The 18,890-nt window shown below is 36.9% G+C and overlaps 1 protein-coding gene across 4 annotated transcripts in view; it reads left to right on the top strand.

Annotated features, from left to right (window-relative positions):
- Nucleotides 1–18,890, top strand: part of EXOC6B (exocyst complex component 6B) — a 618,113-nt gene that overhangs the window by 102,535 nt on the left and 496,688 nt on the right. For all 4 annotated transcript variants that reach the window (XM_021699245.1, XM_021699246.2, XM_044918888.1 and 1 more), the window contains exon 6: nt 4,802–5,006. In XM_021699245.1, the coding sequence (XP_021554920.1) occupies nt 4,802–5,006 (205 nt within the window). The remainder of the gene's footprint in view (nt 1–4,801; nt 5,007–18,890) is intronic.

Below are 18,890 nucleotides of genomic sequence, written 5' to 3' on the forward strand. Positions count from 1 at the left end.
TTTTATTTATTTATTTGACAAAGAGAGACACAGAGAGAGAGGGAACACAAGCAGGGGGAGTGGGAGAGGGAGAAGCAGGCTCCCGGCAGAGCAGGGAGCCCGATGCGGGGCTCGATCCCAGGACCCTGGGATCATGACCTGAGCTGAAGGCAGACGCTTAACGACTGAGCCACCCAGGCGCCCCTGATTCAGTTTTAATAATGTTTAGAGGTTGTCAAAAATAATGTCAAAATCTGGTTTTAGATTTCCTTGGTTGCTCGAAATAGAAACTTTTCTTTTGGTATCTGCTACACAGGTGTCTAGCTGGCTCTCATTCTTTAACCTGGTACTGATATTAAAATACACGAGAAATTTGAATAATCTTATTGGTCTGTCATAGTTGGAACATGAATATGCTAGGGAAAGGACAATGGGTAAATAAGGTGACATTCTTTGTTGCCAGGAATCACTGGGTTCTGTACTAATTAGCCTTGAAAAATGTGGAGTTATTTGACAGACCAGATGTTTTCAGCATGCAGCCATGTGTCTCATCAGTGCATGTGCCTTGTGTCCGCAGGCAACGTTGTTAGATTTTTCTCATTCTATAAACAATGTTCCAAAATATAACTAAACCCCAAAGTGTGTTTATCTTTTTGGCTTAATTTCTGGCTTTCTATCCATTCTAAGGTTTCTCTCTAGAGGAACTGCATTTTATTGCACATAGCTCTTCATACCTAATTGTAGTATAAACACCATTCTGTTTACACTAAACCATGTGAATTATACTGTTTTTGAGTCTGTAAAATTGTAATAAAAGCAACCAATTCACATTAACTGTATTTGTACTTTTATTTCTAAATGTAGGGGAAATAAATCTTTCTCCCTTCCATTTATTTGGACTAAGATTTTGATTTTTGGAACATCTGAGGTAAAGACATTAAAAAAAAAAAGTAAAACCAGTCTCTAGTCTTTCGTGTTTGTGGTACTAAGTACATTGGAGCAAGAAGAGCTTAAGTGTCTACTGTGAAATTCATTCTTAAAATCAAAAGAGAGCTATCACTTTTTTATTTATAAGATTAGAACTGAATTTTTCCTATACTAAATATATCATGGGAAGTATGGAAATTAGGAAACTAAAAACTAAAAACATAAAGAAAATTATCACCCATAATGTTAATACCCAAAGGAAGAAAAAAATCATGGTTAACATTTTTGTATATATTTTTCTAGTCATTTTCTGTGTACTTATGTATGTGTGTATGCATGTATTTAGTGATATATAGCTCATACATGCACATATATTCATAATTTATACATGCATGCATATTTATAGTTTTGAAAAATGTTACAATTATACTTGTAAGTTTTATTTTTTGCATTAGCTTTCACTCAACAATATTGTAAACATTTTGCTGTCTTTTACTACATGGATGTATCATGATGTACTTAACCAATTCCTTGTTATTAGTCATCTAGATTAGTTTTTTTTTTTTTGAAGATTTTTTATTTATTTATTTGAGAGAGAGAGAATGAGAGAGAGAGCACATGAGAGGGGGGAGGGTCAGAGGGAGAAGCAGACTCCCTGCCAAGCAGGGAGCCCGATGCGGGACTCGATCCAGGGATTCCGGGATCATGACCCGAGCCGAAGGCAGTCGCTTAACCAACTGAGCCACCCAGGCGCCCTAGATTAGTTTTTTATGGACTAATAGAAATACCTACAATTCAAGAGGCTTACATACTTTTGTTAATCTAATATTTCTTTTTGGAAATGCAGCTGGTTAGAATGCTTATTTTGGTAAAATTCTTCGGTGAAAACTTACATCATTAATACAAATTTGTTTACCAGCAGGCAGTGAATTCTCATTTATTGACACCCCTGATAATAATACCCATTATCTTTTAAGAAATCTCTCGGAGTTTGAGTGACAAAATCATGTTTCGATTTGCATTTTTTTACATATCTGTTCAATTCCTCCCCCCCCATATATTGGCCTTTTTAATTTTCTTTTGTGATTTTTCTTTGTTCATTGCTTTTTAAAAAAAAACTTAAGTTTTTATGTTGTAAATAATCTTTACCAAGTTTTTGTTTCTTCTTTATTATTATATTTTTTTAATGTATAACTTATTTTGTTTTTACTTTGTCAGCCTTACCAATTTTAGTTTTATTCATTCTCTTATGCTTACGGAAGCTTTCCTACCTATCAGATAAATATTGTCCCCTTTACTCTTCCATTACCAGCAATATTTACTTTTGCATAACCAACAGTATTTCTTTTCTTAAAATCTATTATATCTTGATATTAATATAGCCACTCCAGCATTTTTTTTAAAGATTATTTATTTATTTATTTGAGAGAGAGAGAGCACAAGATGGGGGAGGGCCAGAGGGAGAAGCAGACTCCCTGCTGAGCAGGGAGCCCAATGTGGGACTCAATCCCGGGACTCCAGGATCATGACCTGAGCCCAAGGCAGTCGCTTAACCAACTGAGTCGCCCAGGCGCCCACTCCAGCATTTTTATGGTTACTTTTTGCATCGTATATCTTGTTCCATCTTTTACTTTTACCTATTTGTATCTTTGAATCTAAAGTGTGTTTCTTGTATAGGACATGTAATTGGATCATGCTTTTTAAATCCTGTCTGACATTGTGCCTTTTGATTGGGGTGTTTATTAGTCCATTTATATTTAATGTAATTATTAATACGGTTGAATTTTACTCTTTTTTCCCCCTGTTTTTCATGTCTTTTTGTTCTTATCCTTTATTCTCTTTTTTGTATTAAATATTTTGTAGTGTACTATTTTAATTCCTCTGTTGATTTTTTTAATGATATATTTTGAGTTATTTTCTTAGAGGTTGCTGTATGGATTATAATCTGTATCTTAATGTATCAGTCTACTCTAAGTCAATGCTGATGTAGTTTTGGTAGAATATATAGTAGTGGTTTTGCTTCAGCTTAGCTCCATTTCTTTCTTCCTTTTTTGTTCTATTTTTGTCATATATCTATATATTTTATAAACCCAACAGTACAGTATTATAATCATTTCTTTTAAAAATTTTCTTTTAGTGAAATTAAAAGAAGAAAAGAGAAATATTTATTTAGTCTTTTATATTTCACATATAATTACTATTTCTTATGCTCTTCATTTCTTTCTGTGAATTCAAGTTAGTTTCTGTGGTCATTTCCTTTCTGGCTTCCTTTAGGATTTTTTTCAAGGCAGATCGGGTAGCAAGGTATTCTCGGTCTTTGTTTATCAGGAAATGTATTTACTTCATTTTCATTTTTATAACTTTTTTTTTTTTAAAGATTTTATTTATTTATTTGAGACAGAGAGAATGAGAGACAGAGAGCATGAGAGGGAGGAGGGTCAGAGGGAGAAGCAGACTCCCTGCCGAGCAGGGAGCCTGATGCGGGACTCCATCCCCGGACTCCAGGATCATGACCCGAGCCGAAGGCAGTCGCTTAACCAACTGAGCCACCCAGGCGCCCCACTTCATTTTCATTTTTATTTTTATTTTTTTTTAAAGATTTTTTAATTTATTTGACAGAGAGAGACACAGCGAGAGAGGGAACACAAGCGGGGGGAGCGGGAGAGGGAGAAGCAGGCTTCCCGCGGAGCAGGGAGCCCGATGCGGGGCTCGATCCCAGGACCCTGGGATCATGACCTGGGCCGAAGGCAGACGCTTAACGACTGAGCCACCCAGGCGCCCCCATTTTCATTTTTAAAGGATAGTCATAGCTAAAGATTGGTCCAAGGTTTGTGCTCAATCAAACTTGAGCCAGTAAGGTTTCCACCCTTTGTCAGTGGATTTGTGTGTGAGCTATGGAATACATTAAAAATTCAGGCAGTTTTCAAAACAGGCTGAGCTTTTAACTTTCTGCCGGGGCTTCTACTGTGTGTGTGCCTGCTTCCTCCTCGTCAGCCAGGGATGTGTGGAGTGCTTAGGCCCTTTTGGGTGTCCTACTGCACGAGTACACAGCCTCAGTCAGCTAGGGATGTGCAAAGAGCTATTGGGCCCTTCTGTAGGTCTCTTATTTCAATACTTCCTCTTAAATTTCTGGTTAGTCCTCCAATCTACCCTTTGACCCAACCCAGACAGACTATATTAAGGCCAGGAGAGCTGGATTATTTCCCTCTTTGTTTGTTTGTCCTTCCTTCATCTGGTGTTTTCTACTTTTCCTAATAACGCCACTCATGTTGGCTTTTAATGGTGGGGAAGCTGCTTGTTTTCATGACAAGCCAGTATAACCAGTGGGAGGGAGGGGGAATGGAGGGTGGGTGAAGTTGGAGGGCTGATGGAGGTAGCCCCAGGCAAGAACACCACAGAGTTCCATTGTTCAGCAGTTTTCATGAATAAACACTTTTCAATTTGCTCTCCTTTGGTCTATTTCCAGAGCCCTAAAATGATTGTTTGGGACAGTTTAGTTTATATTTGTTTTTTTGGGTAGAAGATTTGCTAAGCTCTTTCCTGTGCCATAGTTGGAAGTTTAGACTTAGGTATTTTATTTTATAAGATGATTGTTTTGGCATTGATATGATCATTTTGTATTTTATTTTTTGCATAGTGAATTTCATTGGTAGATTTTCTAGGTTTTCTTTATTCTTGGAATAAAATCTTTTTTGATTGTAATTTATTAAGTCCTTTAATACATATATTAATTTTGAATGATTTGACATTTTCCCATTGATGTTTTTATTGAAACTTAATACTGGGTTTGTCTTAATGTACTATGAAAACTAATTCAGTCTAAAAATTTTACCTGAGGAATTCATCTGTGGCCCTAAAGAAGATTGAGCTAAAGATGATACAATTCCTTTTACAGGCATTATCCTGCACTGAAAACTCTGGAACATCTAGAGCATACCTATCTGCCTCAAGTAAGCCACTATCGATTCTGCAAGGTGATGGTGGACAACATCCCCAAGCTTCGAGAAGAAATTAAGGATGTTTCTATGTCTGATCTCAAAGACTTTCTGGAGAGTATCCGCAAACATTCAGACAAAATTGGAGAGACTGCCATGAAGCAAGTAGGTCTTGGGTTTACGATAGGTTGGCCAATGACTTTGCTAGTATTCTGTTAAACATGGGTTTCTCTCTGCTAAATGTCTTAATTGTTTCATGTCATTTTAGGGAAGTCCTTCCTCTTTATGGGAACACATGGTTAAAAGATGTGTTTTATTTTTTTAACAGAGCAATGAATTATTTACTAGTATATTGCTTTGCTCTGTGGATGTTCAGTAAATATGGATCGATTGTGATAGTTATATAGGGACTTTAAAGAGGTTTTTCTATTTTTTGAATATTTTCCTTGACTTTGGATATGATTTGAAGCCCAAGATTTTTAAAAGGTCTCTTTCTAGGTAATGAGCTAACTTGTGCTGTAGGTACCTTTGGTTGATTACTTATTATGTAAGCAAGATGTCGTGTTATTTATAAATATTTCTGTAGTTATTATTTCTGGTATCAATGGGTATCAGTGAAGAAAGTCCTTTTGGGAAATAATGTGAATTACGATCACAGAAAGGGATTTATTTACAGCTTATAAGTTAACAAATGTGTTAGAAATTTTTAGGTTTTTTTTTTCCTTTTAATATCTTCATCTCTAAGTAATGAAAGCCACCAAGGAATGTCTTGATTTCTTTCTCATCATTTTGAATAAAAGAGCGCTAATGATTTGCAGTGCTGCTTGGTCTTAAAATTTAAATCACATTGATTTTATTAAAATATCTCAGTATATCTTATGATGTAGCCTACAACAACAAAGAAGACTTGGTTGTTTATGGAAAGTGTTTGGTTCTACAAACAACTATGTTCTTGAAGAAGTCATTTGTAGTTCTTATCATTCTGGGAAGAAGGAGGGAGCACATCATATTTTTGATCTCAGCAAGTCTTGATAATCTTTCAGATGTCTGATTCTGCAGAAGAGATTTGTCTATTGGAAATTTCTTTCCTAAAGCAATGCAGACATCTTTTCCCCTCTCTTTTAAATTTTGTCAATGTTATACTTCATAATGGGGAATATTTAAAATTAGTTGATGATAATCCTGATGGAAATAATCATATCATGTCATTTTTTAGTGGTGAAGAAACAAAATTAATCATTGAAAATATATCTTTGTATTACTGGGTATATATTTTGAGTATAGGACTGAAGGTATTCTGCAAGACAAGTCTCTATTGTGTTTGACAAGTTTTTTCTAAACTTTTAAAAATAGGAGAGTGTAGTACAGAGTCTGTGGAAGCATTTTTTTTTTAAAGTTACCTTTTTTTTTTTAGGCCTCTGTTTGAGAAATTAATTTCAATTCTTTTTTGGTGAAAGAGAGGATTCCATGAAAATACTATTATTTCACTTAATGTGGATTATCTGGTTTCACCTCTTAATTATTTAAAGAAATTCAGGCCCAAGGCAGGGAAGTGACTCACTCAAGTTGAGACGGCTTGTAAAGGTCAGATTCTGTGGTAGAATTCAGGTTAGATTGAGGTGAATTTGCCTACTATGGCACTCAGTCTGTGTAAACTATTAGCTATTTGGTATATTTGTGTCATATAAAGAACTGAAGAAAACCATTGTGGATTCAGGCCTTTTAATTAAACTGATAACCCTTCATTCTTCCTATAAAATTTCCTATCAGGTATAGCTCTTGTTGCATGTATTGTTATCCTATGCCATGTTAGTTGAGATCTTTGAATAAAAATATCTTAACACATTTTAAGATCTGTAGTACCTAAAAAATAAACAAAGTGGGAGGGAGAGAAATTACCATATACTTTGTACATAGTGGTTGTTCAATAAATATTTATTTGAATTCATGGATGTTGGAAAGAGGGAAAGGATATGATTTATTTTTCATTTATGTCAAGCCCGGAATGATGTTTCTGACTTGTGATGGTTTTCTTCATGTTGGTAATGTAGGGAATCTTTCCATTGTGTGGCTCTGTTAGTCTCTCCACATTCCATTTTAGTGTGGCTTTGAAAGTTACTTCAGAAGGAAAAAGGCCAGGGAGCATTGCTTGTGTTAGAGTTTTTAAGGGCTAATCATGGACGCAACATATTATCACTTCTACTCACATATCTTTGGCCAGAACCTAATTACTTGGCTTTACTGACCTGCAAGGGAGGTTGAGAAAATAAAATCTTACTCATCACTAAGAGGAGAAGGACTCGGGTTTGGTGAATAGTAGCTAGTCTCTGGCACAGTCTACCCTTTGGTCATCAAATATCTCTTCACTTTTCATGCTCCTTCCCAAGGAAGGCAACCCAATATCCCGTCTAGTTACTACATCCATTTCAAAATCTAGTATCTTCCAGGGATGCTCAAAACTCGCCATCAGATCCAGATGAGCCTCCAGATCCAGATGGGCTGCTGACCAGGAAAGAAGATGACAAGTTATCTACACCTGTGTTCCCTTCCACCTCCAATGAAGAAGCTAGAATAGAATAACTACAACAAAAACTTGAATTTAAAAATGGGAACAGTGGGAGATGAACAGTATTTCCTGCTTCATAAGCAAATCATGTAATCCTTTTGGGTCATCATTGGGGAATCCTTCTGCCTTGGTAGTAGTGGGTCTTTCTTGCTTAGACATTAACTCTCTGAGAGGAACTCCTTTGCCTGTAGTTCTCCCGGGCTCCTGGTTGCACCCTATTTTTTCTTTCTCTATTTTTTTCCTTTTCAGAAAGAAGTGGAAGCTGGGGAATATATCTTCCTTAGGTGATCTGTCTTTCTCATTTTCTTTCTCTCTTTATATTTCTAGATATCTACACGTACATCTATAACTATATCTGTACACATACACCCGTCTACATATATAATATATGTAGATATGTATCTTTGACTGCCTGCTTTCTGCTACTGCAAAGTTAGGGACCCAAGGGTTGTTTTAAGTCTCTGAACAGCCAAAGGTTTATTTAGTCCAGATTTGTGATTTTTGGGCATTATAGTTAGCTCAAAACTTTTAGGAGGCCTCTGATCTGTTTCTTTCCCATAGGTTCTATGTGGACACCAGACCCAATGTTCTTTTATAGCTATAATTTTGAGGAATAGTTTTTTTTTCTTCTCCCCAGTTTGCGAAGGTAGGCCTTGTCTCATGCCTTTCTTACTTTAATGGCCCTACTTTGAAGCTGTATGAAATAATGGGTAAGAGGACCACACCTGAATTTGATCTTTGCTTCAGGATTGAGTCACTTTGTTCAACTAGAAGTATTATTTGGAATTTATTGCTCAAACTTTTACCATTCTTTTACCATTGGGATTCTATATGCGTTCAGCTTTCTAACCCTCTGAGGCCCAAGTGTGTCTGGACTTCCTCTATTTCCTATAATTTCATTTAGCGAACCAGCAACTTCTTTTTTGTGCCTCTTTTCTGTAATACCTTGCTAGAAATAGAAAGTAAATGCTGATATATACTATAACCCTGACTCTCCATTCAGTTACAGAGCTACAGGCCCCATAGGCATGTGGTGTGCCTTTTCATTTATTACAGGTTCCAGTTTTACCAGTTGTTTTGCCACAGTATTACAGGGCTCTCCAGGCTTTCAGCTTGTTAAATATATATTCTTGCTGCCTATTGCCTGACTTCTCAACCAATGCCATTTCTTTTAGTTTTTTATTTTTTGTTAAGGCAAAACCATTCTTCCAATACCAGTTTCTGTTTTCCCTGAATAATGCTGCTTGTTGTAAGAGCTAAGCCTAAAATCTCACCATAGAAGTTTCATTTTTCCTCATTGGAAGTCCAAAATGGATCTTCCTGGTAGGGTTGCTCTTCTTTAAGTGACCATCAAGGGATCCAGGACTCTTCTGACTTGTGGCTCTATCACTTCCAACATTATATCAGTAGGAAAAAGAGTAAATAAGACCCTGGGGATTTCTATGGACCAGGCTTGTAAGTGATACGTATCACTGCTGTCAACATTACATTGGCCATACCTTATACACTGCAGGCGAGGCTTGGATATATAGTCTGTCTGACCGGGAGGAACAAGAAATAGGTTTGGTGAATAGCTAGCTAGCCTCTGCTACAACCTACTATTATACAGCCTCGGAAAAAACATATCTTCCATTCTCTTGCCTTTTTTCTTCACAATACATATCTTCCATGTCGCTTGCCTGTTTCCCCCCCACAATTTCATCTCTTTGCCATTCCCCGTCCCCCAGATGTTTGCCTTCTGATTTACTAATTCAATTTTTAGCATTGTCAATTCTGCTATTCAGAACTTTGTTATCATTATTATTTTTAGTTTAGCAACCTGTGAAACCACAGGTTTGCCTTTAGAAATTTGTTCTTGTCCTTTTTTTTAAAAAAATATTCTAAGTTGTTTTCTTGAGAACCATATGAGAAAATAGGTTTGAAAGTCTTATTGATACTGATAATTGGTCTGGGCTCTTCTAGAAATTAGGTAGGTGATTGTGCTTTTTCATGGTGGACATTTCCCTTTGTCTTCTATCCACGTATCCTGAGTTGCTACATTGATCTCTGGGTGGACTTTGTCCTTGGTACTGTGCAGTGATGGAAGAATTGGTAGATTGGTTTCTTTTGAGGATATAACAGCCAAAACAAACTACCAGAAGGGCTCTACCCTGATTAAACTTTAATGAGCAAATTAGGCTCTAAACTTTTAACTGTTATTATAATCTCAAACTGTTTGTTGTCCCATTTTATCAAAAGATATGTTGCAAAAAATACTATTTGAGGATGATCTGAAGGATATGTAGTTTATCCATTCCTCTGTATTTAAAGTGGTATGTTGTCTCTGGATAAAGCTTTATCAGCAGGTAGCTCTTTGCTTTGATCGCATGTGGTAGGCAGAATTCTAGGATGATCCCCAGGATTCCTGCCCCCTGGTGCTGCATGCATTCTGTAAAATCCCCCTCCTTGAGTGCATGGGCCTGGTATAATCAGGTAGACTCTTTTAAGAGTGAATGGAGATCAGGTATAGAAGTTAGATTTAAAGCTGCAGCAGATGCTCTACTGTTGGTCTTGAAGAAATAAGCTGCCATGTTGGAGAGGGACACATAGCATGGAACTGTAGGCCGCTGGAGGTGCTGAGACTTCCTGACAGCCGGCAAGGAAATGGGAACCAAATCCCACAACCACACGGAACTGAATTCTGCCTATAATATAAATGAATTTAGAAGAGGACCCTGAGTTCCTGATGAGACCACAGCTCTGACTGACACCATGATTTCAGCCTGGTGAGACCCTGAGTAGAAGACTCAGCAAAAAATGCTGAACTCCTGAACCATGGAAACTAAGATAGTAACTGTGTGGTTTTAAACCACTAAGTTTATAGGAATTTGTTACAGCAATAGAAAATTAATATCCCTATTATTTTGGTCTTTTGTTATTGTTGTTGTTTAAAGATTTATTTATTTATTTGAGAGAAAGAGAGGGCACCAGCAGGAGGGGCAGTGGGAGAGGGAGAGAATCCCAAGCAGACTCTGTGCTAGGTGTGGAGCCCAATGTGGGGCTCCCCCAACCCTGAGACCATGACCCAAGCCGAAACCAAGAGTGGGAGCTCAACCGACTCCACCACCCAGGCACCCCCTACCTTTTTAAAAGACTTATTTATTTATTTGAGAGCGAGAGAGAGAACGCAAGTGAGCATATTTTGGTGTTGAGTAGAATTACTTTTTACTAAACTACATTTTTATTTTGCCTTTGTTGAGCGAAGAAACAGTGGTATAGTCTAGTTTAAAATGTGTCTAGATAGAAGTCTCTGAGTTTTTCATCTATCTTCCAGTATACCTACGAAGCTGCAGAAAAGTAAAAAATATGTAAGTATGAAAACTAGGAGAGAAGTTCAGCCATTTAGTAGAATCTGAGGAGGAGTTTTAAAATTGTCCATTCTGCTATTACCTTGTTGAATTTTAAGTTAAGCAGTCTTGTTTTTATTTTCAAAAAATCTTTCATATTCTCTCATATATATATACATACATATATATATGCATATATATATATATATATATAAATAATATATATATATTTTTTAACATAGGATTGGATTAACAGCATTTCATGGACCCAGCTGTGGGTTCTGCCATGGGAAATAGAACCGTCTGCAAAGTAGGCAGAAAATCCCTACCTTTTGTCCTGTCTTTTTTTTATGTTTCTCTTCTTCCTGCATCCTTCCAAAATACTGTGCATATCTTATTTTAGAATTATCATTTTAGCTTGAAGTGATTTTATAAAAAATGTCTAAAGAAATTCTTTGTTAATTGTCTGCTGTTTTCTAGTTTTCCTGTTGACACTGATTTCTGTAATTCACTTGTTATGGAATTGATTTGTACAGGAGGGAAGTTCTGTATTTCTTATTTTGATTAGTTTGCCTTAGGCCTTGTGAGGCTAAATAACATTTGTAATATAAACATTCTTGGCTAGGTTGATTTCTGTGTGAGGCTGTTTAACAAAGGGAAGGATTTATTTACTTTTAAAATTCTAACTTGGCTTTGCTAAATTATATGGGTTATATAACTGTTGCTTAGAAAAGGAACCGGTTGCCCATAAAGGAGATGGAAGGCTCCTAGGCAGTCTTCCTTTAATAATTGGTCTTTAAAGAAACTGACCTTTGGGTGAGATTAGTTGTCTCCATGCTTCTTTCAACCCTTGACTTTCTTTGGTTAAGTCTCGACTAGAGCAAAATGTGCTCTTTTATTTATTGTGTAGAACATCTTTTGACTTAGATCTGGCACAGTACTACCAACTGAGTTAACACAGGCCGTGTAATGACTGCCAAGTAAAAGCAGTTTTGCTGTTGAAACCTCTTTTGTGCTGGATGCTATACAGTATTCCAATGGAATATGGTTTTGGGGTCAGAGAAGCTGGTGTTCAGTTGGTCTGGTATTTTTGGATTTATTTTATACTCTCTTTTCTTCCTAATTTCAGTATTTATATATTTGTACTACTCTTTACTCCTTGGTCTTTGATGATGTGGATGGCCCTGGGGGTGGGGTGGGGGAGGGGGGTGAGAGCTGTTTTATAGGGGTTCTTGAAATAAGCAGCAATCAGAATAGCTTGCAATCAGAATAGCAATCAGAATATGGTAGATAGTCTGATAGTATGGATTTAGTTTATTATTAAGTCATGTAATAGTTAACAGAGTAGATTTTGGAGTCTGGGTTAAACTCCTAGATTTGCCATTTGTTAGCTATATGACAATGAGCAGGTCATCAAGCATCCCATTCAGTCTTCACAACTCTATAAAGTAGGAATTTTTAATCATCTTTTCAAAGGAAATCAAGTATTTAGTTTGGTCCCAGGCATATAATAAATGCTTTTAAACAGTTTTTTCTCCTTGCCTTAAAAAATTGTTTGTTATATCTACTTCTAAAATATTTTGACCCTGATTTCAATTAAAAATCACATATATATTGGAAGACAATTAAGTATAAAAGATCAATATCCTTTTATTGATACTGAGTTGGGATGAGAGAAGAAGGATAGTTTATTTCTTAAATCTGATTTGAAGACAGTATTGCTGTTTGGTTTTGAGCTTTCTTTTTTCAGGGTAAAAAGGAAACTATGGTGCGTGTATATGTGTGCATATATAATAAACATAGTATTTATTTGCTTTGACTAAGCAAAGCATACCAGCTTATTAGGAGAAATTTTCCCTTTAATTAAACTTAAGAGAAAATTATCATAATGATTCTCAATACAGTTTATGGTTTTGTGGTGTGCTCATCCTAAAATAGAACATTGCTTAGAAAATCTAGAGGAAGAGGAATTATTACGATACTTACTCCATCTCTTACAAATATATATACATATGTGTGTGTATATGTATATATATATATATATATTTCAGTTATTTTAAGATTAACTTCTTTTGGGAATATTCCTTTTACTGAGTCTTGGCTTGTGAGCAATAATACAGTATAGTATCATAAGAATAAACTAATAAGTAGAACAGAATACAAGTACAGAAATTGACCAAATATATTCATATATATATATGAATTTAATAAGTGACAAAGGTGCTCTCATGCAAGAAGCATAAATACACACAAATCAGCATCACACCATACAGGTGTAAAGTAAGTTTTCTTTCAGTAAGTTTTATAGGCAGAAAGGTCAGCAGAGTGCATGTGAACATCATTCTACTGCCCTTCTCTGGAGGGATGTGATGGGTTCAGCTTTGCTGTACAAACAGTAGGATGTGTCTCAGGAGAGGGACCCTGCTCTCAGATCATTTATAGGGAAGCTGGGAAGAAGCAGATTTGGATCCTTGCTGGTCCAAGAAATGTCTTGGTAAGGGTAATTGTCATATCAGTGCCACTTGTATCAGCTAAAGGGACCTAGTATTCTTCAGATGAGCTAAGTCAGTTTTCTTGAACCAGCTTATTGCTGAGCTATGAGAATGGTGAAGGTAGAGAGCCACTAGGGACCTCCAAGACAACATCTCCTAGCAGTGGGGAACTCCATTAATGTGATGGCTGCTTTATTTATCTGTCTTCCCAACTAGTCTGGTCTGTGTAAGAACAGAGGTGTGGTTTTATTTTTATAGCCCCAGTGCCTTACTAGCATAGTACTTGGGGACAGTAGATAGTTAATAAATAGTTAATAAATCAATTAATGACTATTGTGTTATTTAATTAAATTTAATGTACCTACAACTTAAGATTTTTCAGGAAAAGACATCTTTTAAAAAAAATGTTCTAAGGGGGCACCTGGGTGGCTCAGTCGTTAAGCGTCTGCCTTCAGCTCAGGTCATGATCCCGGGGTCCTGGGATCGAGCCCCACATCGGGCTCCCTGCTCAGTGGGAAGCCTGCTTCTCCCTCTCCCACTCCCCCTGCTTGTGTTCCCTCTCTCGCTGTGTCTCTCTCTGTCAGATAAATAAATAAAATCTTTTAATAAAAAAAAATGTTCTAAGGTATATGCTCTTAGTCTCCAGTTACGTTCTTAAGTATATGAAAATGTCTAAGATTGCTTTTTGAATAGATTTTGACCCTTTCTGAAAGTACTGTGGAGGTACTAAGAGATTATCAAATTGACTTGTTAAAAATGTTGAATTCAACATATACATTTATATTTTCTACCTCTTCAAACTTGTAACAACAAAAGCTAGGGACGCCTTGGTGGCTCAGTTGGTTAAGTGTCTGCCTTCGGCTCAGGTTGTGATCTCAGGGTCATGGGATCAAGCCCTGCATCGGGCTCCGTGCTCAGCTGGGAGTCTGCTTCTCCCTCTGCTCCTCCTCCCCGCTCATGTTCTTTCTCTCTCTCTCACTCACTCTCTCTCTCTCAAATAAATAATTAGAAATCTTAAAAAAAAAAAGCAGTTAGACGACCTGATTCCTTCCCCAGCTTTTCCCCACCAGTTAACTGCCCTATCCTAGCTCTAGCAGAAGACCAGAGGGCAGTAGACATAAGTCAATGGTAGGGTTACCAAACTCAAAGCAGTGAAAGTTTGTGTACTGAGTATTGAGATTCATCTTGCATTTCACAACCCTCTTCTCTGATTTGGTTCCCAGGACTCTAATAGCCAGGTTTATATCCTTCAGGTATGAGATTGGAAGGTACTGTGAATAATAGGATTAATCCAAGAGAACTGTCTTAACGGTATGTCCACTGGGCAGTCCCCTGTCAAATGGACAGCTCAGATCACTTTGAAGTCCATAGTTGACTAGACTGATGTACACGCACAGAACTTTCAGTCAGCTTTTTAGTTTCCCAATTTGAGATATGGGCAGATCACTAAGGATCAGCAGACATTTGAGAAAATCCTCTAACATTACAGTTAGAGATCAGAACAAATACATATAAAGAAGCAGCTTGGAAAGTAGAGAGACTGTGCAAGAAGAAGAAAACTAAAAGGCAAAACAAAACAATCAATAGTGTTGGAATGATAAGAGAAAAAAATTGTACATACAAGCAAGATCAGAAAGCTACACAAATGGAGAAATTCAGAGAGCAAAAGGAAAAGAATTAAAAATATGATAGCAGAGGGACCCCTGGGTGGCTCAGTCGTTAAGCGTCTGCCTTCGGCTCAGGTCATGATCCCAGGGTCCTGGGATCGAGCCCCACATTGGGCTCCCTGCTCAGCGGGAGGCCTGCTTCTCCCTCTCCCACTCCCTCTCCCACTCCCTCTGCTTGTGTTCCTGGTCTTGCTATCTCTCTTTCTGTCAAATAAATAAATAAAATCTTTAAAACAATTATTTCTAAAAAATATATAGCAGAAACCTTAAAGGAGGGTTTGGAAAATAAAGTGGAGAAGATCCCCCAGAGAGAGTAAAAAGAAAAAGAGATAGAACATGGGAAATAGAAAAGATAGAAAAATATTAGGGGGTCAGTCCAGGAGATCCCGCATTTGAATACTAGGTGTTCTAGAAAAAGAAAGCAGAGAAAATGAAGGAAAAGAATTCATAGAAATAACGTGGGAAAATTTCCCAAAATTCTAAGACACGAATTTCCAGATTAAAATATGCCTAATACAAGGGATGAAAATAGTCTTACATCCAGGTATGTTATGAGATTTCAGAAGCCAGAGGACAAATAGAAAATCCTAAATGCCTCTAGAGATAAAAAAACAGGATTCAGTGTCAAAATGATTTTGGATTATAGCAATACTGGAAGGTAAACTGAAATGGAGCAGTGTCTTTAAAGTTCTAAGGGAAAATGATTACCCATCCACGTTTCCTCTCTAGCCACACAATACCAAGCAAGTATAAGGGTGGGATAAATATGTTTTCAGTAATGGAAGTCTTCAAAAATTTGCTTCCCATAAACTCCCCTCCCCAAAGATATGAGATATTAAGGGCATAGATAGAAGAGGGGGCAAATAGGTTTCTAAGATGATAATTAAAAGGGAGGTAGTTGGTTGACCGTGGGGTAGCAGGCAGAGAGTACACCAGCACAGTCTGGAGCAATTTAGAAAGTTTAAAGAGGTATCCTGAGAAAGTGAAAGTAATAGAATACTGGATGGATTTGTACATATTGAAAGGAAATTCGGATAGTTGGGGAGAATTTGGGAACAGAGTAGTGCTAAGTACATAAAAACTTAGGTAAACTTAAACATAAGAAAATTTAACGCCAGAAAACAAGTTATGTAAAACAGGAAAAGTGATGATCGTATCTTACAGGGCTTGCCTGTGAATTGTGTTTATATTGTTATAATAAATGCTGAAAGTTAACTTACCTAATGAATCCATTGATTTATCTCTGTTTTAGAGGGGTAGGTGAATGGACACTGTGTGCAGATGTGTGGTGCTGGTGTGTTATGCATGTGAAGAGACCTAACTAAATCCTCATCTTCCATGGTGGAACATCAATAGATAATGCTTAAATCTAACACACACACAGGAAAAGGCAGAAGCAACCCAAGGGTCCATTGACAGATGAATGGATCAACAAAATGTGATACATACATATAATGGAATATGGTTCAGCCTAAAAAAGGGAAGGAAACTGACACATGCTACAACATGGATGAACCTTGAAGACATGATGCTAAGTGAACTAACCCAGGCACAAAAGGACAAATAATGTATGATTCCACATATATGAGGTTCCTGAAGTAGTCAAATTTATAAAGACAGAAAGTAGAATGATGGTTTCCAGGGCCTGGGCTAGAGGATTGATGAATTAATGTTTAATGGGTACAGAGTCTGAGCTGGGGAAGATGAAGTTCTGAAGAGGGATGGTGGGGATGGTTATACAGTGTGAATGTACCTAATGTCATAGGACTGTACACTTAAAACTGGTTAACATGGAAAATTCTATGTTACATATATTTACCACAATTAAAAAAACCTGAAAAAATAGGCAATAGCACACACATGCATGCTAGATAGAGAGAAAGAGGGCAAACTTCAAAAGAGTGGTTGCCTCTGAGGAGCAGGATTTAGGGGAAAGAAGGAGAGGAGGAAACGGTTGCTTTTCATAATAAACCCTATAGAATGATTTGACTATGTACAACTTAATTATGCATAACTTTGCATGTATAACTTAGATAAAATATATTGAATGAAAAAGAAAAATAATAAGCCATCAGTTTTGAAATACATGTATAGTAGACATTGGTAGACTGGATATGAGGTAGGAAAAATTCCAACTCTTAGGGTACAAAGGAAGAGTGCCCCTTATTTAAGGGACCACTTATACTTATCTTTATTCTTGGTTTTCTTTTCTGCTCTATGTGGGGTAGTGGAGGAGTCTCTGTTTTTCAGATTCATAGCTGTAATAAGATGGGATTGTAATTATGTGTTAGATATAAGTTAAATTAAGGTCCATTTGGTTCTCTGTTGTATTGTGTGCCTTATTAAAGAAGAGAACAGATTAAATTTAATATAACGGACAACATTATATATATATATAAGATATATATGTTTATAAATGCAAAAATCTTGAGGGTGATAATAAAGGTTGAAAATTTGTGATAATCAGAATGATCTCTTTCCCTTGCCTTGAATTCTTAAGATAAATATTTACCCCTGTTCAGAAGAGAATATGAGTTCTTCACCTTCTTTTGGTTGCAAAATCAATGTCACACTACCCGCCCCTGACTACTGCAGACCCACACGCTCATTTCGATCATCCTCGGGCTTGTGTTCTGATGAGTGAGTGAGTGGTCCCTGAGTAGTTTCAGGAGAAGAGGAGGGAAGAGGGAATTAGAACAGTGAAGGAAAATAGTGCTGATAGGCCAGGCTTCCTGTAATTGGCTTGGCCTCAGAATCTTGTGGGAAAGAGCCAGTGGCCTCATTATTACTTCATTGGGAAACTAAACTTCTGTTGAATTTAAAATAAAGGAACATGACCCGCACTATGAAGTTTTTCTTGGGTGGTTTGTACAATAACTGAACTTCATACCATTACAACACTCCTGGGATTTCCTACTCCCCAAGTATCATGAATAAATGTACCACACTAATGTGGAAATGAAGTTCAGTTCACTGAACTCACTTTTTGACTTGAACTTGAGACCAGTACTTTAGATCTGAGTCATGGGGTGGAAATAAATTGATCTTATTAACAAATAAGATGCTATCTGGTTGTTTTTTTATTATGTAATTTAACCTCTGAAATCTGCAAGGGCATGAAAGAGGTTATTTAAAAAGGTTGCCTTAAATATAATATATAAATACACAGCCTAAGTGCTGTTAAACATTACTGTACTGGCGCCTAAGAACGACTACCTTATTATCCGATAAAGTTTAGATGTGGTCAGGGACAGCCTCTGTCTACCTTTCTAAAAGATAAATGGAAGCAGGATGTATTTTTCATCTCATCATTGGAATGAACTATTAAAGCTTATGTTTAAAAGTAGTGATCTCTCATTACAGGTCTGAATAAGCTAGTATTCTTGTGTTATATCTGTTTATAAAGTTATCTTACTTTGCTTGTACATAGATGTTGTTTTTTCAAGTCAGGTATAACTGCATGATTGAAATACAGAATAAATATTTAAAAGCAAAGACTTACTTCCCTTTTACTTTCTACCTCTTTACATGGTTAGGTGCCCCCTGCTTTTTTCCCCCTCCCCCTTTCTTTTTCCTCTCTCTGAGTTCTAGAAATCCTGCTTCCAAGACCTGAGGATTCAGCTTCTTCCTAAGCTTACATGCTGACCAGCCCAACTGAGAATCTTTTATTTTTAAAAATCAACTATAAGATTAAAACCATAATAGAGGGACGCCTGGGTGGCTCAGTTGGTTAAGCGTCTGCCTTCGGCTCAGGTCATGATCCCAGGGTCCTGGTATTGAGCCCCACCTCTGGCTCCCTGCTCAGCAGGGAGTCGTCTTCTCCCTCTGCCTGCCACTCCCCCTGCTTGTGAGCGCTCTCTCTCTGGCAAATAAATAAATAAAAATCTTTTTAAAAAACCATAATAGAGTATTAATCAAATTTGAGAGCCATGGTATTTGCTCTCTGTTTTATATATATATATATATATATATATATATATATATATATATATATATAT

Source organism: Neomonachus schauinslandi, chromosome 10 (assembly GCF_002201575.2).
Source record: "Neomonachus schauinslandi chromosome 10, ASM220157v2, whole genome shotgun sequence".
NCBI classification, from domain to species: domain Eukaryota; kingdom Metazoa; phylum Chordata; class Mammalia; order Carnivora; family Phocidae; genus Neomonachus; species Neomonachus schauinslandi.